We start from the raw sequence: 22,171 nt of genomic DNA on the forward strand, positions 1-22,171 counted from the left end.
ACCTCACAGTGACACGACTGTACTGTGAACTGTAGGGAAGTCGTATGCTTATTCACCCAAGCTGGGAAAACATTGTGAAAACAATCTGTCATTTGATTTGAGTGTTCAGGATTCGTTACTACACACTTCACTTCATATATTGCAGAGACATTTAGAAAAAAAGAAGTCAAATATGTCAAAAAAGTATACGATCCATCATTACAAAAAGGGGTGAGGAGCATTTGAGCTAAGGAATCTCAACTGGATTTCGAACAGGGACTGTTTAGTGATCTATCTTTCTGGGCTGGATTCCACCCACTGTCCAATCCCAACACATTGTCAGCAAATGTTTTTTGGCTACAAGGTTATTTCTCTTTTGCGTGGTAACAGACCTGAGCTGGAAAACAAGATGTGAGTAAACCAAAGACTAAGTCTGACTGAGCTCAGAACGCAGCTGGAATTAACTGCTGTAACTCTGAATTCAGTGGATGGCACCAGCCTAGGAGGGGACCTGTATAACAAGCCCTATTTTGAACTACAGGAGGCCAAAGAAGAACACATTCATACTTAAAAGAAAAGGAGGTTAATTCTTCATCCACAGTAAACCTGGGTCTGTTGAGTGCTTTTTTCAACTTAGTGACTTCTAAATCACATAGGAAAATGCTGAAAGGTTTTTGTTCTCCCTTCCGTAACTCTATACATTCCATACAGAGACTGGAAATCCATTTGTCCTCCCTTTTTAGATTTTCCTGTACTTTGGGCATTCACAGACTCATTCACACATTTGTAACCATTCCCACTTAGCCAACAGTATATGGGGATAAGTCTGCACACAGTCCTAAATATTAGTGTGAGCAAACCCTGTATAACAGCAGACCATATCATAATTCTGCAGGTTTGAGATATTCACGTCACTTCCAACATTTGCAAGAACTGTATTAGCAACTTGGTATCCTGAGAGAAGCAAGGAAAAGTCAAGGATATTCTATAGTATGAACAGAAAATAGGAAAGTGTTAAATTAGCTTTTTAGAGGCAGCACTGCCTGCTGTTACACCAGCTGGACAGCTGGCATAGCCACGAGCCAGAGTCATGTTCTGGCCACATATGATAAAACAGGAACTGCTTGCTGGCTCAGCGTAGCTGAGAGGAACTATCCTGACAAAGCCCACACTCAAGATCCCCCCACGTTCTCTGCTGGCTTCAGTGATGCATGGTTTGAAGCCAGGGAAAATGGATTCCTTTATGCCCTTACACTGTCAAAATTTTTGTGTCTAAAACCAAGAACTTTTGAGGAAGAAGAAAAAAAAAGGCCGTCCAAGATGAGTTTCTATCATGATTCTTACCCTGCAACGCTGGGAAGGAATGTAACCTAGCTCCAGTAAAAAGCAGGTTGGGCCTTGCATCACCCATTGTAAATAGCAGGCCACTGGAACAGGACGACATGCATGCTTGATGCTGAAGAAAAGCCTGTTCGTGCCTATTATAGTGGAGATTTTGTACAAGATTAATTTTTAAACATAAATTGTGTTTCTTGGATTTTTATATAATCTTTTACCCTGAACTGAATGAGACAGCTTGTAGGGTATGGCACCTGATTTGGTCCCACGTGAGCATTTTCAAAGATGCAAACTTGAGTTATCAGCCAGCTGCAGAAAGAGGATGAACCATAGATATGTAGGTCTGAAAGTACTTAAAGCAGTTGTCCAAATCTCTGCTCAGCTCTGATTCTCCGTGGTGTGTACCCTCCCAATCTTGTGGCGGAGCAACCACCATACTACAATGAAAGGTAATGCAAAAATAAGTGCTCCACTGTGTCCCACAGGAAACAAGCTGTGTCACAGAGAAGACAGTTCTACTCACTTTTTATTTGCCAGACTAATTCTTCAACTCACCCATTTAAATTAAAAACAAGTCAAATCACAGGATGTCATAAAAGTGTCTCAGAAAGAAAGATTTGCTATTTGGAGGACTGAGAGGTGGCAGCACAACAGTTATAATACAACCAGAGTTCCTTATTCCACACATGCACATTTCCCCTTCCCTGCCATTCCTCTCTGTGTGTCCATTCAGTAAAATAACATTTGATTTCTACTCGCACAGCAACAGAGGGAAGCTATCCCTTAGCTGAGACGAGGGCACTTTCTCCCCTTCAGGAAACTTTCAGAACATTCCCTTCTGCACATGGGACTGGGAAGTGCCTATGCTACAGCTTTTACAGTTTTCAGAGCAGCTTTGATCTGCAGGTACTGAGACAGGCAGGTTGAACGACAGCCCTACAATGCACGTTCTATGCACATTGCTTGCAGTGGCGAAGAGCAAGCACCGTGAATTACCCTGCAGTGGTGAAACGTCCTCATACTGTGAAGTCCACGAGTGACAACAGAAGCCAGAAAAGGCCTCTTTCTCAAATGCATTTAAATACCTAGAGATGCAAATAGGCAGAGTAGTGCTTTCCAAAGCACAGAAACTGCCCAGTTGTCCCTGGTTTCATTTCCTTCAAACAAATATTGTGATAAGCTTCAGCTGGTGACTATTACCTGTCACCAAGCCACTTCGTGGGACTAGAACTGGCCTCTTCCTTAGATAGACTGCATGAGGAATGGTGCTTATCCATCAAAAAACCCCATCACTAACTTGCTTTGCCCTGGCCCTGCCAGTCCATGGAAGAGGTACCAGGCTGCACCATGGGCACCCAGCTATTTAGACAAAAATACTCTTTTTGGAGGCACCAGAAGCAACAGTAAGCAGAGTTTATAGTGCCTGGCACCTTGAAAGAGCAAAAAAGATGCAAGCACAAAAATCAAATCATTATTGAAGTAGTTTCTGCTCAGAAAAGCACCTGGTGATTTTGTGGATAAATACTTTCCTCACTTTGAAAGGCAAAATGTGATTTTTTTTTCCAGTTCTATAAAGAACAGTCAAGTTAACAACAAAATTATTAAATATCCCCCACACATTACCATGTTAGAGGCCAGAGCTTGCACCCTTTATCTTGAGGTGGGGGATTACTAAGGGTGCAAAATTTGGCCCTTATGTCCCCAGAACAGCCTTGTGAAGTAGGTAGGTGCCATTACTTCATTTTTCAGAAGGGGAAACTGAGGTGAAAAGACGTGAATTGACTTGCCTGAAGCTGCACAGCAAGTTTGGGAGCAGAATTCAGGTCATGCCCACACATCTCTCCACTGTAACACCTTACCTTGCCTCTCTCTCACTTTGTCTCCAGGGCTAAATCAAAAGCATCCAAGTATCACTGGCAAAATTCATCCAGTCCAGCATCAGTCTTTCTGCAGACTTCTGCTGCTTCAGAAATGATAGCTGCTATTCCAGTTGTAAACAGTTGCTACAAAACACTTTTCTCACAGGACCTGATCTCCAAAACACATGAGACAACTCCCATTGCTGTTAGCTAGCCCAAGACCTAAGCTCTGGGTCCCTAAATATTTACAAGGCTGTTTCCAATTCAATTAGAGCCTTTTTCAGGCCTTGTCTCCACTTCAGAATTCTAGAGTTAATTGATAAGGCACTTCAGGGGCTAATTCAGGAACTTCCACAATAGATACGAATCCCATGGGTCACCTGTCATTTCCAAGCTGGCACTGACAAAGCACTGGTTGGCATGTGAAAACACATGTACCTGGGGCCAGGAGACCGAATGGCTCATGGCTTTGCCAGTGCCACAGTGCAAGAAAAGCAAAGCCAGCCTTACCTCTCCATTGCCCAAGACAGCAGCAGAATCATGACCAGCATGGAATCAAGTTACCTCAGCCCTCCACAAGGGCGTCTAAACGCAGTGAGATTTGGGAGTGAAAGCAGACCAATGGAAATCGTGACTGGACGCTGACTTAGAAGGATTCCACCACACAGTTGAGGCCAGACTAAAATACAACACAACATAACTGAACCCTTTCTTACACTAGACAAGTAGCAGCAGATTTCTCCGTGCAGCTGCTGACTTGTGGATGTAAGAATTAATTAATGAATCGTCAGCCCTTGTATGAATGCAGTGTTCTATGTTAATGATTTACAAGTACATACTAGTTGTACAATAGTTTGACCCGTTTGACGCAACAGCCTGCCTTCTCTTTATTTAGAGCTAGATAAATTCTAAATCTCCACCTTGATTGGAGGTACACTGGATCACTTGATCATACCTGTGATCCAGACACAGATCCCTGAAGTGATATAATTAAACAGCACTTTTGGCTCCAGCATGGCTGCTATAAGTTAGAGTTCGGTGATGCCATACCTAACGTGTGACTCCCAGAAGGCAGCAGACACCTAACCCTGGATCTGAAGTGGTGACAAGACTCCGTACAGGGCTTGGGGCAATGGGGAGTAGTATAAAGAGTCCTTTCCTTGTTTAACATGTGCATTCTTCACAGCTCACTGCTTAGTGTGTTGTTTGCCCAGATTGGGAATGTGTCCAGGTCAAACATAGGTCTTCCCCATGTGTTGATGGCCAGTGTGACGCAGAAGACTCCAATGATGTTCATCACTATTCCAGATTTAACCTGTGAGGAAGAAAATCCAAACCAACAATAACCAAACACCAGAATAGCGAATAACAGAAGATTTACTAGGCCTACTTGTACATACATAAGAAAGAAATGTGGTCAAATTAATGGACAGAAATAGCCACTGTACCTACTGCCCTATGTTCTTGCTTAGGTGGAAATACCAGGGAACGCACTGTACAAAGCCTTTGAACACTTTGCTGTATAATTAGTCCAGGAACTTTAAGGAATGTACAACAAGTCGCTCTTATTGAAGACCAGCTTCTGCCCCCTGCAAGTCTCCAGTTAGAAAACCAGTGATGTGTGGGCACAGAACCTGGCACTGTACGATCTGGCAGGCAATCAGAGGACCAGAGCCTAAGGCAACTGACTGGTGCCTTCTGCTTTCAGCTTCAGTGGGATTACAGTCAAGCCTTCAGTTACACTTACCAGTTCCCCAGAAAACACTGCAAGGCACTGACTGCAGTTTAACCCCTCTGTGTTTATGAGAGTGATGATTTGTCAGTCTTGAATTTCAAACTGGATTATGTGTCTGCCAAAGCCTGTGAGCAAGGTACTGTTGCTTTAGTGATGCAAATCTTTATTCAGATATTAATGGCTTACAAGAGAGGGACATCTGGTGTTGGTTACTGTCCAGAAGAGCACCCTAGTACTTTGGAAGTACTAAGATAAGTAAAGAAAAAGAAGCTAAGAAAATTAAGCTTACATCATATTTCAAGATAAGTGCAATGGAGAGTTTCAGATAAAAGATGAGACAATTATCATCTTACCATATCCAAAACACGGATGTGGCCATAGGAGAACACTATCGCATTTGGAGGTGTTGCAACAGGTAACATGAAAGCAAAGGAGGCACTGAGAGTACCAGGCAACATAACATACAAAGGATTGACCTTGATAGATGTGGCCTGCAGTCAAAGAGAGAATCATCACACTGGAGGCATTTCGAAAGGAAAGCAAAGAGAACATACCCCAGAACTTGAGACACACGGGCTCAGTTTCTTCCCTGGCATTACATCACCAGAGTCTGTTTTGAGCATTTTATAGTGGAATCCGCATGTGGTTAAAGATAACTTTGCTCTTGTTTCACTATCCCACAATCCTTAAAAACACTGCTTGATCCTCTCCTGTTGTTTGTTTTGCTGCATGGTATAATTCAGAGTTCTGCTCAAATTTATCTAGCCATCTTTTGTTTGACCTCAAACCACTTTTTCAGAGCGTTTGCCAGGTTAACACAGGGATGTGATTATAATTACTAGGCATGTGGAGTAACACCCGTAGACATTACACAAACTTAGTGGGATTCAGAACTTACGTGCTAATTTAAGTCACTGATAGCTGAGCACCCTTGATTGGGATAATTTTATTTGGATGAAATGGTCCAGAATAAACTGGTTGTATTTTCCAAACTAAAGAACAAAATAACCTATTTTTCCCCCCTGTGCTTCAATGTCAATTCTGCTCAGAAAAGGCAGAAATTACATCCGCTTTTACAGCAAAACTTACCATGTTTTCCTCCTTAAAGTTTAAAATTATTCTGGCTTATTCTGTGAAAATGACACATTTTTAATAATTGGGCCTACCACTTTCTGTATGCTAGCATAAAAACATGAAGATGAAAGAACCATCCAAAGGAATGAATAGAAAGTCCTGGATTTTTTTTTCTCCAATTCTGAGTTGGTGGTTCAAACAGAAAAGGACCAGAAGTAACTGATGTTTGGCAACCTGCGTTAAAGAAGCAAATTTCACTTCACTTTCTCCAGCACCAAGGGGTACAATACAAATGAGTATTGCGCTGGGCTTGAACTGACCTCCTTTTTGGTGAGGATGAAATAGGACAGGCATCTTTAGTTAGTTTCTTCCCCTAAGAAGTTGGTTTCTCAGGGTTCAGGCATACAGGTAGGGCAGTTTGGAGAAAGCTGGCATTCTCACTATCTGTTTATGATGCTATAAATATCACAGTGATGCCAGGGATATAAATCTGACCCTGCCTAACACCACCAGCTAAAGACACTATCCATTAAGCTACACTGTCAGATGGACTGTTTCTTTGCTTGCTTTCAGAGTAACATCAGAGCAGCATACAAGACAGTAAATCTGACATTGCTTTGCCACAAGAGACTGTCAGTTTATCTCTGGTCTTCCAGTTGATAGGATAACAGAACGGAAGCGATTTTAATCTTACCAAGGTTGAAAAGACAGGTAGGAAGAGAGTGGCTGTGGCAACATTACTGGTGCATTCGGTGAACACAGCTATAGCAAGTGAAATTATTATAGCAATGGCCCACGGTGGGACAGATCCTAGTGGAGTCATCTGCCGACTCAGCCAAGCTGAGAGCCCAGAGTCCTGACAAGAACAAGAAGTGTGTTTCAGTGAGGCTTAGAACCCCTGGCTTATCAACAGGGATCTCTCACTATGTATAACGTTCCTGGCAAATAATCCTGCAGGACGCCTGAAACTAGGCACTCGAAAGGCATGGCTAGATCGTGCACAAATTGAAGAAACAACATTCATGAAAGTAAAATGATCTCTCCCAAACATCAAAGGAAATTCCTTGCCAACTAGACATGATACTCAGTCCCACTTTCCTGATTTTCCTGGAACTCAAATACTTGCTCACACTTTGATTACAAAGTTACATTTTTTGCTAAACAGAAACATGACATTATTGCTGAGACTACTGCAAATACTTAATGAACCACTCACAAGATTCCTGGCATATGTTTCTAAGGTTTCTGAAGATCCTGACTTTGTATGAGTGCTCTATTTTTTGAGCATTAACAGGAATTGACTCAAACAGCTTACAAAGCCTTCTGCTATTGAGACCAAATGGACAGGACTGCAGGCCACAGCCTCCAGATCCAAACACTGATGAATGTTGCACTCCAGAGCTTTCATTTATCCTATGATTTTAAAAACTTACTAGACAAAATTTAGACCTGAATAGGAATTTCCCCAACGTCTGGCACTATTGAAATCTAAAGCTTTGATTTAGACGCATCTTAGTAGCGATGAAGGAAACGATATGGCTGGCCTCAAGATTCTTGCCTGTTTCAGGAACTCAGCTGCTTTCTCTGTGAATTTATGAACATTGGACCAAACCGTGGCCTTACAGAATGCAGTACCTTGCCTGACAGGAGCCACCGACAAAAAATTCAAGAAACCCCACTGTAAACAATTCTGGAAAATATCTACCCACCAGGAGTTTCTTCCTGACCACTTCAGCAATGGTTTGTTTTAAATCTAAACATTTATATCCATTAAACAAACCTCAAATGGTTCTGAAACTTTCATATGTGTTATCTATACTTCTATTTTTCTAGACAGGGCTGAGACCAGGGCAACAACACAAATAAGAAAGGCTGCTCCTCTGGTCTGTTCAGCCAGTGAAAATTCCAAATTACTTGGCAGACTCCAAGAGCTCAGATACCTTGAAGAAACTTGGTCAAAGAATACAAACTCCTGAGAAGGAGGCACAAGGATTCACCTCTCCTTTCAGTTTTAGATCTTTACCGTGTCTGAATTTGGGTGCATGCCCAGTAATGTGGGACAAGATAACAAATGAGGGAAGTCTGCCTTTGAGTTGGAGACCTATATATGTCAGAACATACCATGCTTGCATCAGCCAAAGCGAAGCCTCCTCCCAGCAGCAGGACAACACTCCAGGGCATCTTCCTCTGAACCGCATTCCACTCTAGCAGCGGGGCTGATAAAAATGGCTTTGCCGAATCTGAAGCGAGAAGTGAAAAGCAGAACACTTGTTGGGAGAGTGAAAAGACTTTGGCTCCTGCTCTACAAGACACTAGAGGGAGGGGCCCGCAGGCAGAGGCATGCTACTGGGAGACCTACACATCTCAGGGTAGTGGTAACAAATGGGGACCATGTGCCAGCCATGACCTAGAAGTGAGGGTGGAGGCATGCAATTCCAGCACGTTTCTGCCAATACCATTAGCTGGAGCCTGACAACTGTTTCACAATTCTTCTTTCAAATACCTTCTTCAGCCTCCTCAGGGTCAGAACTGCTTCGATTCCATTTCATGAATTTGGGTTTACTGGCAGGAAGGATAAAGAGTAGCAGGGCAATAAAAAGAGCAACAGTGGCATCACTGACAAACCTAAAGAAGAAAAAAAGGAGGCAGGTTAGAAAATAAGACACCTTTCTCCTAGAAGATGGCTGCCTTCCAGCATTGCAAGCATTGTTCTATGTCATCCTACTTAGGGTTTGTACAGCACTTAGCACAATGGGTCATTAGTTCATGACTGAGGTCTCTCAGACCTGCCACAACACAAGCCAATAATAAATGAAACCAGATATAATACACATTAATAACCAAAGACAGAGGTCACGATGCCTCCTGGGAGCATGGTTCCTTCTCTGTGGGGAAGCCAAAGATTCAAAGGTCGTAGCCCAAACAGTGTGGAAACAAACAGCCTAAATGATTTTCCTATCACACCTGTTATGTTCTTAACATGGCACAGACATTACGTCAAGAAGTGATTCAAATCACTGAACCAATTCTCCCGTAGGTTCTCTATATACTGTTGTTTAGAGATGGTATTACCAAATGTTCAGTGACACCACAACTGATTGGAGCTCATACAAATCAAATATTAATGAGTACATCAATGTGACTGAGACTGGCATTGCAGAATTCTCTCTTCTTTTTGGAGGTTCAGCTTGCTCCATGTCTCAGTCTCCAGCCTTCATTATAGTATGAACTGTCAAAGATCAGTTGTTGATCTCACACACGAGAGGTAGGAACATGCCCAGTAAACATACGAATTCAGAAAAGGTTGGGATGAATGGCCCCATAAGTCAAAGGGGAGCATAAGAGAGAGGGAATATGTTCATTGCTATGATGGTACAAGATCAAAAAAGAAAAAACTTACTTATCTCCTCTTGGAAAAAGTCTCGGGGCCCAGCCTGTTACAAAGCCTGGGTGCCTGCTAAACCACAACAGAACCAGCAAAAAGAATATCATGATGATATTGAGTTCAGCATAAGAGATAGGGCCTAATTTCTTCATTTCTGCCTTCAGCATGTTGTATGCAGCTTTTTCTTTAGCAGTTTTCTCTGTCCCACAGCCCCAGCCTTTTCTAAAGCTTTAAGAAAAAGGAAGGAGAAAATACTGTAAGTATTTACATATTAGAAGAAATTAACAGGCTTGCCACTCTGAAGTTGTCCCTCCTGAGGGCAGACACAGACCAGAGCAGAGGTCAGGAACAGAGAAATGACAACAGTGTCACAGTATTTCATGGGGATATGGCAGTTCTCACAGAAGGATGGGATCTATGAAAGTACATAAGTCTCTGTCCAATTTGGAGCAAGCTGGGTTGAAAAACTCAGTTTTGAATCAATGGCTGCAAAACAGATGTGCTAGTTCTCCTCAGCCCTCTCTTAAGATCAAAAATCTCAGGCATGGAGTTGAAAAGCAAAAAGGTGATTCTATCTGAATATTAAGAATACCTAAAGGTTTTGTCTTAGCACAACAGCCCCCTGAATGAAAACAGGTTTCCAGACCTCAAAAGTTGCTGTGAAATGGAATTGCTGTCTGCTGCAGAATGAATAACATGAATAACTTGTCACCGGGTTTGTTCTATCCAGAAACTTGTTCTCAGTGAGCTGATTTACCCAATATCACGTAGTCCATACTTACTTGAGGCCCATGAAAGAGCACTGTAGCCAAAGCCAAGCTAGTGTCAACATCAGAAGCACATTTGGGAAAGCAAACCCAAACCAGGAAGCAAAATTCACGACATCGTTATTGTTGGGGTACAACCTGAAAAGAACAGAACAATGCTTTCTCTACTGTCGAAAAATTTAGGAATATACCCTCTCTTTAATATGTGCTAGTGAGATTTAGGTAATCCAGGCCAACCATTACAAATAATCGTAGGCAACATCCATAGCCTACTGAAGTCAATAGGATTTCCCTGGATTCCAGAGCAGATCTTAAATTATCCTCAATTAATTTTCACTGCATTTTACTCTAACGCATATGCAGCCCATTGTTGATATTTAAGGTTTCAGTAAGGCAAACACTGCTGAAAGATCTCCCACACCTTCTAGGTACCTCTCACTTCCAACACTCTTGCTCATTTATTCTCTGACAGCACATTGCTTTCCTCCTCTCTGTTTGTAACCCTAACAGGGGAGCAAGAATTTTCTCCTCCTGAAATTAATAACTGCACTTCTGCTAACTTCAACACAAGACAAAGTTGCTACTTGGCTTAAAAGAATGAAGCCAGAGTCTTAGCAGCAGCAGCTTTTAATTCTTCCCTACATCCACCAATAACATCTGGAGGAAAAATATCAATAGCAAATTTCCAGCTGGGTTTTAAAAGTTCCACTTTGGCCAGCTGGGTGTTAAAACCAATGAATAATGCGGCTGCCGAGGCTCAAATCCTCCAAAAGAAGGAAGCAACGTTGAGGGATTGGTGTGGAGTCCGTAGAATTTCCACTGCAGAGATGATTGCATTTAATTCAATTCCCAAGCTCAGCTTAACAAGGGAGTATTTTGTTTATAGCTCCTTTCCTTTATGACAAGATCCATGCAGTTTCTACAGCTGCAGCATGGAGGAATAACATTACAGGAGTTTCCATGCTATTTTTAACTCTCTCTGGTGTGCTTATAAGAGTTCATTATAAATTCTTCTCACGCTCCTCACTGCAGTTCCTCTGCTGACGTGCTACATTTTTGTCGGGAAGGAAGCAAAAGAACCAATACCTCATGATCAACCAGCTCTCTGTGGATTACCAGCAAGTATTTCCAGGCTCCTCAGGACACCTATAACACCAGCCCCTAGCTGCCTAAGAAAGGCTGCAGCAGAAAAGTGAGGCCCATCACTTCATGCGTATTCCTCACTCTCAGTTCATCAACAGGTTATTGCTTAGAGTTTGCTACTGAAGCTGTCAACTAATACTTTAGTCTGTTGGTCTGAGAAACAGTGAGATAGTGGAAGTAGAAGGAAAAGCAAGAATCACTTACTGATTCATTTGGCCTTTCAACACAAGGTTTGGCCCTGTTCCAGTGAGCGTTGCAGTTCCTCCAATGCTGGCAGCGTAGCATATACAAAGTGTCATTCCCTTGCATATACGTTTCCTTGATTCCTTTTCCTCAGAAGATATGGGGTCATCAGGGACTTGTCCATTGCTTATAACTAGACACAAAGAACATAACTTGCCTCAGGTAAAGCGAGGGAGACAGAAGGTTCAAGACAGGGTCTACAGGCTCAGTGCTTCTGGTTTGTCTATGCCATTTATTTTAATTAAAAAAACTAAAAAAATAATGTTCACGAGGAGCTGAAGAGAGAGGTTGTCTAAATGCTACAGTGCTAGCGCAAGACTGATAGCCTTGGTCTGCATGACTCAAGTATACTGTGCCACAGCTCCCCAGCAGCAGTTTCCTACTTCACAGAGAAGCTTAACACTGTCCAGATATTGCAGTCACTGGAACTCTTTCAATACCAGAGTAAGAATCCAACTAGCTTTAACAACTGTGGATATGGCAGAAAAAACAAAACAAACAAACAGGAAAAAAAAAACCCCAAAACTAAATTCTTGTCTGATTGTTAAAGTCAATATGTTATGTTAGTTTACATCAAGTATGAAATTTTGCTGCTGTGTCCATTTTTCTGAGGTTAACAAACTAATCTCGAAGTCTGACTGGACTAACTGAGCAGGACAATGCATTTATGGCAATTACAACCAACTCAACAATGCTAAGGAATATTTTTCACACACACTGGTTACCTTCACTATAAGTTAGGGATAAACTAGTCAGCAAAGCCAAGCAGTTCCTTCTAAGTGGACAGAAATCCAGCAAAATTATTTTTACTGGTCTGACATCAGAAGTCTGTTTTGGGGGAGTCAAGAATCAGCAGTAAAAAGAGCATTTGCAAACATGAAAACTTATTTTCAATACAGCCATTCAGAAGCTAGAAATTACCAACCTTACAGAGCACTCTGTGACCAAGTGGCATCTTTGTGGACTCACACAACCCACATAAACATGATGCCTGAGCTTCCCACAATCATAGTGCATTCTTCTTCCACAAGTGAGGTAAGAAATGAATTCAGAGAAGATCAAGGTCATATCTAAACTATGCTTCAAGGACCAAATGAATACGGCAGTTGTGACAGACTTGTAACAGGGCAGTGACTGGCCACACGAATACCATTCTCCCATACCTGTCTTCAATGGGCACATGAGCCACAAGAGAGGAATGGTATGTCCCAGGCAGAAGGCTTGAATTATGGGACATGGTATGCACTATTAGCATTTGCACTCATTCTTGCACAGTCACACAGAGAATCATGGCTGATCAACTTGCTAGTTCAGTGAAATCGCATCTCCTTGAAAATCCCCAGGACAATCCTTCCTCCTCTGAAAGAGAAAGGCACCATAGCTCTGTTCATCAATGATACAACGCAGCCCCCTGTACCAGCACGGCAAACACAGCAGGATCAGAGGGAGTGGATGTGTGTGTGGTTCAAGTCAAGTGAAACTTCCTGCAGAGTCAGAGCATAGACAGAAGGATAGAAAGAGTCAAGCATCAGTGTAAGATCGTATTTTCCAAAGACCAGTTCATCTACCATGAGAAGAGAAAGCTTTTGCTCAAATGACACTGGATTCTCTCTTCCACATAGCTTTTAAAGTATTCCTCCTCCTTCCCCCCATCTCCACATACGATCTGGTCAATAAAGGGATATTTATTACACCAGGACCAAAATAGGTTGAGATTGCACAAAGTTTTTCAAACATTCTTACATGACCTAGGAGCTCAATCCTCACCAATAATCACAAGATTCAGAAAGCAGGGTGCTGGGGGGTGTTGAAAGATATTTCTCTCAGGATATGCTGCTTTTCACATCCCTGGGCAGGCAGTTAATTCCAGGGAAACTGTGGGGAGATGAGCTCAGCTTGGAGGAAAGAACATAACAGTCTGTATTGGATCTAGAACTAAGCACAACAAAATGGTAGCCACCAAAATTGGAAGCCATTTTGGAAAACCTAAGTGTGATGAATTTCAGGGTTTTCATTCAAGTTACTATTCTCTCTCCTTGGGAAAGGTCCAGAGGGCTCCTCCGAGGCCAGTGAGCTGTGGATGTAGCAAGTTCAGTGGTATCAACCCACTCCTTAGTGGTCCCTTACCCTGCACTGAAGTGGGATCTGATGTGTCCTTTTCCTCCAGCTCAATCACTGCATTAGTTTGCCCTCTTGCTTCTTCCATCGTTGTCAGATCCTGCTCTGTGTTGTTCATTTGATCCAAGACAGCCTGGACAATGGGAACCATCATAGCAGTAGTGGCTGTGTTACTTATCCACATGGACAGGAAGGCAGTAACTCCCATGAATCCCAGCATGAGGCTGAAAAGAGAGAAACAGGCAGAGGAGAAAGGAGGAAAAAAACCCAGACATCACTAGGCTTTACGGTCATTCTGCACTAGAAAGCAGAGCCCAGACAGGGATGTGTGTAGCTTCCAGCAGTGCAAAGCAGCACCAGATTCCCCCCAGGACAGCTCTGCCACCTTCACTGAAGGAATCCCAGAAAGGCTTTTGACTCCTTGGTCTGCATATGATTAAGCCTGCCATCATTTTGTCCCCAAAGGCAAGCACCTAGATTTTAGCCAGATTAAAATAAAATAAAATGGTAGTTCTTTAAGAGCAAACCATAAAACAATGTTATTTCCCTGATTATTACCATTAAGATAGAAAACAACACTTTTGGATCTTGCAAATTTGGCTTTTGGCTGTAGATGCAAAACAATGGATACTGGATGCTCTTCACCACCACCACCACTTTTGCTAGACTTAACTCTAGCCACAGAGCTGGCACCACTTAACCATCCCAAAATGAGCAAGTGGCTTCCTTAGGTGCTGACTGTACCTCCATTCACAGAGATGGTGAGGAGGACTCTGCATCACTGATGGCTTAGGGCTGTGACGGAGGGCGTTCACCTAAGCAGCGAAAGCCAGCACATACAGGAATAGGTCAGCTGGGTAACAATAGCACAGTTAACATATAGTTTTACAGAGATTCTGACTAAAACAGAGAGCAAGGGTAGGATTTATCTCAGCTGACTTCAGACATGAACTACACAGGTACCTTGATTCTACTTACTGCTTTGTAGTTGATGGGCACTCTTTGAGCATGAATCATCTGCCCTATTTAGATATCAGGTTTCAGGTGAGATGAATTTCATCTCTGAAAATGTCTGTCCCTTTTTGATGACTGCACACACTAGCTGTTTGAATCAGAAGTGAATGCCTGTGTTTGAAAAACTGAATTCCATCTGAACGCTCTCATCCAGGGATCAAACCATGAACTCAGCAGAAAATGTAAGAGACTAGAGTTAGGGGCTGAAATTAATATAAAAATATTTTAAATTCATTCAAGACATTTAGCAGACAACTGAAAAACTCTGAGCTTGAACCAGCTCATACTGAATCTGTGGAAATGCTCCTTTCAACTCAGGAGAGAGATTGTCATGCTTTAGTCACAGGTGTTCTCCTGTGACATTGTTGGCTACAGGACGACAAACTGTTCCTGCAGACAGACTTCATCCCTGGTAACTCTGTGTAAGGGCAACAAAGAAGTTACTGGAGTTTCCTTTCTGTGCCAACCATTGCACACCCTCCCTGTGCCTCAGCTGAGTTGGCACAGGCTGGAAAGAGGTCATGTAATGCTCTTACAGTGCAGGTTTCACCCCAAGAATCATCAGGACCTTCAGCGCAATCCTTTTGTGGAGATTCCACTGTTCAACAGAAATTGCGACCATCAGTCCCCCAATGAAAAGCATGTTTGTTTCCTTTAGGTACTGCAAGCACACCTGAAACACAAAGAAGGTAGGTCAGGGGCCTCAATGTAGCCTCTTGCTGGCTTCACCAGCACACGTTGCCTTCCACCCTCCCAAAGCCATTCACCACACCAGGCCCCACCCCAGCATCAGCAGCAGTTGCAGCCTCAGAGCTACTTCCAGTTTCCCGAACTCTTGATTCCTTGTTTAGGTGTTGAACTGGCTAGTACAGAGACTGTTACTACAGCATGAACGTTCTTTTTTAGATCACTAGGAGTTAATAAAGCACAAAATGACAGCAGTTTTCTAAAAGATTGTTAGGGGTTCAAAGTATTGTGTAGGTACCAGGGATGCTAAGCTCCTTGAGGACTCACACCCTTCCTTACTGCCTTCTTGGCCAGTAGTAAGCCTGGGCTACAGTAGCTAAATACAGATTCACTCCCTTGGGCTAGAACACTACCGACCCACTGGCACAAAGAGCCAGGCATCCTTTAGCAAAATGAGCTTTGGAGGGGACACTGTGCTTGCTAGCAACATGCTATCTATCCTTTCAGAGGAAGTTTGTCCTATGCATTTTGAAATCTCCTATAGGATACATCTGCACTTGGAAGTAATGGCTGTCTCATAAGATGGATATGAGCACAAAAGCTTCAGCATCAGACCTCTCCTACTGCATCAAGAGTAACTCCACAAGCTGCTGGCCTTACGGTGATATTCTCCAGTGGGATCCACACTTAGAGATGGACTTTCCTCCCTATCACTCCGAGCCCCACACCTTTTACTTTCTGGCAAAAGGTATATTTAGTTCAGCATGTTCATGTACATGAATGCTGAATACTGTTTAATATTTTCAAAAACAGCACCACAGAAGTGGAAGACTTCACTGTTAAACTTATTTGCTGCATATTTTTGGGGGGATCAGAGCAATGGATACCCTGTACTGGATCTCAATTCATCCTTACTGTTTTAGAGTCCTGAACTCCAAGCAGAGGGAAAAATACAACAGGCATGAGGGAAGTAACAGCCAGTGGGATAACCTCAGTGCACCAGTACACAGCCATGATGATGATGATGTATGCACATTTGGCCTCCTGCAACACAATGGAAGAGACATTTAAGCATAGATATCTGTTCTTAAATGTGAGAAACACACTCCTATCTCTTACAAAGGGACCAAACTTTCCATTGTCTGCAGCTTAACAAATCATATTGTGCTTACTGAATAAGGGGATTCCCTAGATTAGAAATGTTGTAACATATCTTTTTACACAAGTTGATCAGCCATTTCTGTTACCTCGCCTTCCTTGGCTTATACTGTCAAAATTGTTAGGTGAAGCAAGCATTCATTAGCTGACAGTAAACAGAGTTTTAAAGCTTAAGTCTAAGTGTTCTTTAGTTCACAATTTGCTCATATTTAGAGTATGTTTTATATCTTATTCTAATGCAAGAAATGGGACTTGATTGCAACAATAAATAGTGGTACAGTGACATTTAAATTGCTGTAAGGTGATGTTTATGAAGAGGAGTGTTGTCTTCCTTCATTTTGTTGAGCTTTTAAGGAAACAGAAAACACGGTAAGTAATACGATTTCTTTTCATGTATAGAGGAAATTAACTACAGGATGTGTTTTGAAAGGAATATTTCTTCATAGACTAGAAGACATCTGACAGAATTTATAGATGTTTCTTCCTGTAATAAATGTGAGATGAGTTTGTGATACAATTTTAAGCCGTACAACAGTAATTAAATGCTAGAACTGATGATGGTTTATCTGTTGCCACTATGAATGACATGAAAACAACCCTAAGCACCTGAAAGAGAATAGTACTCTTGAATAAAACACAACACAAAAGAAACACTGGTTTTGTAAAGTGGAGAGTAAATAATTTACATAAAGTTCAGAAATACAACCGTGCTTATAAATTAACTAGAACAACCACAGCCAATTCAAACAACCAAAGTTCTAGGATTAAAAATATTTATATAAAACTGTGATTTACAGGAACAGTCACAGAACGTTTCTTTGGCATCTATGGACAGTCCACAGGAAACACAGCGATCTGCCCTCTCCCTGGGAGCTGAAAAAGCAATCACTGATGGAAATGTTACACTCCCATTGTGAAATACTGTAATTTCCCAGGTTAGAGTTGTGACACAATATTCCTACAAATACTGGAAAACCAAAGAAATACTAATTCTTCGGGGAAATCAGCTTCCCTAGTATTGATCGCGCAGTGCCTGACAGCCAGACACCAATCTCCCTGCGGAGCACCTGCGTTCAGCTGAAAGGCAGGGCGACGTTATGCCACCAGGGAAACCAGGAGGGGTGGCAATGCCCTTTGCACACATGCACGAGGCTTTTCTCTGGTTTAAAGCACACTGAACAGCACAGGTCATTCGGAAGGAAGTTTGGTTTCAGCGTTATTATTAGAGTAGTCTCTAAGGCTCCACCGGGCTAAAACACTGCGGAGCGAGGTGCCGCGCTTGGCCGGGAAGGCGGCGAGGCCTCAGAGCGGCCGTCGCCGGGCTGCTGGGCCCCGCACCGCGGGCGGCCCCGGCCGTGGCAGCGCGCTGCGCCGGACCCTGCCCGTCCCACCGCCAGCGCGCGCGGCCGCGGCGCCCGGGGCAGCTCCCCCGGGGGGGACGGGGAAGGAGGGGGGACGGGGACGGGGCAGCTCCCCCGGGGGGGGGGGGGGGGGACGGGACGGGGAAGGAGGGGGGGCGGGCTCCGGGGCGGCAGCTCCCCCGGCGGGGGGGGACGGGGACAGGGCAGCTCCCCCGGGGGGACGGGACGGGGACGAGGCAGCTCCCCTGGGGGGGGGGGGACAGGGAAGGAGGGGGAACGGGCTCCGGGGCAGCTCCCCCGGCGGGGGGGGACGGGACGGGGAAGGAGGGGGGACGGGGACGGGGCAGCTCCCCCGGGGGCACGGGACGGGGACGGGGCAGCTCCCCCGGGGGGGGGGGGGACGGGGACGGGGAAGGAGGGGGGACGGGCGCCGGGGCAGCTCCCCCGGGGGGACGGGACGGGGACGGGCTCCGGGGCAGCTCCCCCGGGGGGACGGGACGGGGACGGGGAAGGAGCGGGGACGGGCGCCGGGGCAGCTCCCCCGGGGGGACGGGACGGGGACGGGACGGGGGCAGCTCCGCCGGGCAGAGGAGGGCGGGGGGCTCCAGCACTCACCGGGGTGGGCACGGCCACGGGCAGCGGCAGCAGCAGCAGCGGGGTGAGCAGCAGGACCGCGGCGGAGCGGTAGCGCAGCAGGCACCGCAGGCACGTCGGGGCCATCCTCTGCGGGGACACGCGGTCAGGGCGCCGGCACCGCCACCGCCGCCTTAAGTACGGGGCGGCGGGGCCGCGGCGGGCGGGCCGCGGCGGGGGGCGACGCGGCCCGCCCGGCCCGGGGGGGGACGCGCCCGGCCGGGGCCGATGGGACACGTCCTGGCCCGGAGGTGACACCGGGCCGGGCCCTCTGCCCCGTGGGCGCTGCCCCTGCTGTCCCCGCAGGAGCCCCCCTGCCCCACGCGGGCCGGCCCTGCCACCCGGAGCCCCGTCTGACCAGGGGGTCTCTATCGCTCCAGCCGCGAGGGGGTCTTAAGAAAATCCCCCCGTTCATCGTGCTTACGGGAAGCTGCCACAAACAACAGATTCTCATACTGCGTATTATCCGCAGGGACCAACGTGCTGGCGCAAGGCTTCGGTCACACTTGGACTATCGGATGTCCTCCTGTCGAGGGAGGATCTCTCACTCACTGAAGCAGTGGTGAGGAAGGAACGAGCTACTTTAGGGAACTGGAGAGTTAAAACCACAGTGGGGTTCTCCCCAAAGCAAAGGTCTGTGCAGGCAGGCATGGCTGTGCTTCACGGCCTATCATTTTGTGAGGGCTTGGGTATCTGTGACCTGCATTAAAGACAACCTTTGCGTTAACCTTTCTGGGTTTTCTTTAATCCAGTTCATTTCAGTGGTTTGGTCTACAGCTCAGCCACACAATCAGACGTGATGGCGCGATTGAAGGGGTGGCAAGCCCGATCAGAAGGGCAGAAAGGGACAGCTGCTGGCACGGAGGGAGGAACTAGAAGCTGGAGCGAGGAAAAGAATTTCTTGACATTTTGTGCATTGCTTTGGGGATGTCAACAGCCCCCTGAAATTGATGGCAGCAGGAATCATCTTGACAATTGGATCCTGCAAACTCTTAATGAAGCCTTACCAAGGGGTTACTCACAGAAATAAAGAATTTCAGATCCCACACCAAGTAATGAGGGAGCTCTGACTACAGCTTGCACTATTTGTCCTCTCCTGACCAGAGGGACTTGAGTGACAGTTCAAAACAAGACACTCCAATGTAGCTGCTCTGTTTGTAAAAGCAATGAATGTCCACTCAGAAATATAGTAGCCAACCGGATCTGTACAGATTCCAAATCTTCAAACCTTTAGCAGCAGTCCCTCTGGGTAACTTACCAACACAGAAGAAACTTCACACCAGTGTAGAGCCTAGCAGAGAGTGGGGAACCAGCCAAAACCTGCATGCCTGTGGCCGATCTCCAATGAAGAAATGCTCCCTATTCAACAACAACAACAAAAAACACTGCAAACTCTTGAATAAGAAAATGTGAAGAGTTAACTCTAAAGGAGTTGTACTAAAGTTAACTTTATCTAAGAGACCAGTGCAAATATGATCTGCTGTCTTGTTATTTAAAGAGATGCAGTGCAGTAAATAAACAATCGTGTGGCAAGCCAACTGGCCAGTCCATGCCTCAGTTTCCCTCTTGGTCAAGTACAGGTAAGGGAGTCAATATTTCTTTACCGTGCAGAGCTATTTCAAGCTTGCCTTCAGTGTGCCATCTGAAGTACATTCTGTGATATGGAACAAACCAAAAAAGGCTTCACAAAAAGAACAAGCAGCTGCATCCTAGGAAATCAGAGTGAAAGACACTGAAGTACCCTCTTCATTGTCATGAAGGGCAACCGCATAGGCAGAAGAAAGAATACTGGGTGCGGATGAGAAAGACGATGTCTACATTCAGAGAAGGAGGTGGAAAAGTTGTGCAATGCATAGTCAAGGTAGAGGAAGGGGAGAGCACGACTGGATGAAATGGGGGAGGAACGCAGTAACGATGCAGGCTAAGGCTGGGCGCTGCTCTCAAAGGGTTCAGCATGCTCCAGCAGAGAGAAGCGCAGAGGACTGCGTTCGATTTGGCAAGTCTTGCAGCAGTTCTCCGTCCCCCTCAAATCTGTGCATACAGCTCAGATACATTTGGTACTGCCTGGATCAGAGTGTGCTACAGGAACAGCAACTCTTTCACGTAACTTGCCCATGAACTTCCTCATCAGTGTGCCAAGGGGCTGAAAGGAGGACAAAGCTTTGGCCACTTGCTTTCCGGAACTAGTCTGACAGGCAGGCAAAAGGAAGCTGCAGAGAGACCATCATGCTTACAAAGCCTCCAGCAGGAGAAGTGTTAGAGGGTTCAAAAAGAGCATTCAAACAAAAATCTCCCACAGCCTGAAATTCAGCTCTCAGTAATTGAACACTAACCACAGACCTTCAAGAGAAAAATCCTTCCCTCTAGTCAGCACTGCTCTGAATATAGCAGAGACCAGAGCAGTATTTACAAGACTGAGATAAGTGGTTTCACAGCCTTTAACTACTGCTTTAAAGGCAGTAGGTGAAAATGGCTTTTTGTTGCAGACACCATTTGGAAGCTGAAACTTGTAGCAGCCTTTGGGCTAAATTCTGATACCCTGTCACTGAACAGTATCTTGCTCTTACAGAGCTGTGCTTGATAGTAAATTTCAAATCACTTTAGAAAGGAATTCAAATCTTTGTGTTACAAGAAGACTTAAGCATGGAGTGGTGACATGAAGTGGAACTGGGAGTTGAATCAAGTCTCTTCTACCTTAACCCCTTTCACCAGTTACCAGCCCCTACTGCTCCCATTTGCTGCTGTGTGTACTGTTTTCCACCCTAATAAACACAAGGATTTAAAAGCATTTCAGGAACGGTAACCAACTGACTTTCAGAAAAGCCTTATGACTTTTGTTCCCTTTCCATAAATTGTTACACGAAAGCCTGAGGATGTGTCAATAGTCTTTTCTCAATATCACGTAAAATGCAGCAGAGATGGGAGGAGAATTCAGATTTCCCAAGGGCATGGTGCAGCAACAGGGCCAAGCCCAGCTAACAGTTTGCTGCCACTGACTAGAGGAGGTCCCATCCCTGCCAACTTGCCCTGGATTTCTTGTTGCTTCCCAGCCACTGGCTCTGGAGGTTGCTGGAGTCCTCCCTCAACTGACTGAACTGGCAGAAAACTAACTCTGTGAAGAAAGCAGAATGTTTTCAGCTGAGTTAGTGAGCTGAATAGGTGCAATGAAGTGTCCAGCAGGCACCGGAGCCAGCACAAGAAGCTGGGCCAGTTACGCCTGGGGTGGGAACAGCGATGGCTGAGATGGTTAATGGCTGCTCCTTTCAGAGGCAGCAAGTTTGTAAATGAACTTAGCTGTGCTATCAAGCCACATGCAGAGCTTTGCGATCTTCCCTCTTGCATGAGAGATACCAGAATAAATGTCATTTCCATATGATAAGAGCACTCAGAAGTGGGACACTGCCAGGGACTAGTTAACAAAGGCTGACATACACTGTCTGGGTTAGTGGACAGGGACTAGAAGTCCCTTGGGGAAGCAGGAATTCCAGGATCATCAGGCTAGGTGGGAAAATTGGAAAGATTTTAGTACAGTCTGGCTCATTCCCACAAAACTGCTTTTTTTTGACGCATCTCATCTGCTACAAGCCAATGACCCCAGTTACTGCTGTTATCTCTGGATAGGAATGTTCTGTGGCAACAAGGCTTTACAGGTAGTAGTTGATTAAGTTACAGATATA

At 44.9% G+C, this 22,171-nt stretch overlaps 1 protein-coding gene and 1 long non-coding RNA gene across 4 annotated transcripts; one reads left to right on the forward strand and one right to left on the reverse strand.

Moving 5' to 3' along the window:
• Nucleotides 1-1,825: 1,825 nt before the first annotated feature.
• Nucleotides 1,826-18,968, reverse strand: SLC13A5 (solute carrier family 13 member 5). 3 transcript variants are annotated; one of them, XM_064522997.1, is made up of 13 exons: nt 18,951-18,968; nt 18,477-18,584; nt 16,258-16,386; nt 15,192-15,328; nt 13,651-13,865; nt 11,485-11,656; nt 10,153-10,275; nt 9,386-9,598; nt 8,489-8,610; nt 8,107-8,225; nt 6,680-6,841; nt 5,265-5,402; nt 1,826-4,491 (listed from the first exon to the last, which is right to left on the reverse strand). In XM_064522997.1, exons 2-13 carry the CDS (start codon nt 18,579-18,581, stop codon nt 4,357-4,359), a joined length of 1,770 nt encoding a protein of 589 aa, XP_064379067.1. In that variant the 5' UTR covers nt 18,582-18,584; nt 18,951-18,968; the 3' UTR covers nt 1,826-4,356. The 3 variants fall into 3 exon arrangements, with proteins under 3 accessions (XP_064379067.1, XP_064379066.1, XP_025962300.1); XM_064522996.1 differs by having other exon boundaries at nt 18,919-18,963; XM_026106515.2 differs by lacking the exons at nt 18,477-18,584; nt 18,951-18,968 and adding an exon at nt 17,296-17,459.
• Nucleotides 17,633-21,311, forward strand: LOC135330300 (uncharacterized). The gene is made up of 3 exons (XR_010392236.1): nt 17,633-17,898; nt 18,967-19,127; nt 19,247-21,311. It is a non-coding gene; the product is annotated as an uncharacterized LOC135330300 (long non-coding RNA).
• The last annotated feature ends 860 nt before the right edge of the window (nt 21,312-22,171 follow it).

This window comes from Dromaius novaehollandiae, chromosome 19 (assembly GCF_036370855.1).
Source record: "Dromaius novaehollandiae isolate bDroNov1 chromosome 19, bDroNov1.hap1, whole genome shotgun sequence".
Classification (NCBI taxonomy): domain Eukaryota; kingdom Metazoa; phylum Chordata; class Aves; order Casuariiformes; family Dromaiidae; genus Dromaius; species Dromaius novaehollandiae.

Bases quoted from the DNA above. Each gene is read 5' to 3' on its own strand.
- SLC13A5 (XM_064522996.1), bottom strand. From the start codon at position 18,948: ATGAGAATCTGTTGTTTGTGGCAGCTTCCC. The intron at 8,226-8,488 runs GTATTTGAAAGA...TTCTCGCTTCAG, and splicing joins CCCTGAGGAGGCTGAAGAAG to ATTCGGCAAAGCCATTTTTA. The intron at 4,492-5,264 runs GTAAGATGATAA...TCTTCCTCACAG, and splicing joins ACATCCGTGTTTTGGATATG to GTTAAATCTGGAATAGTGAT.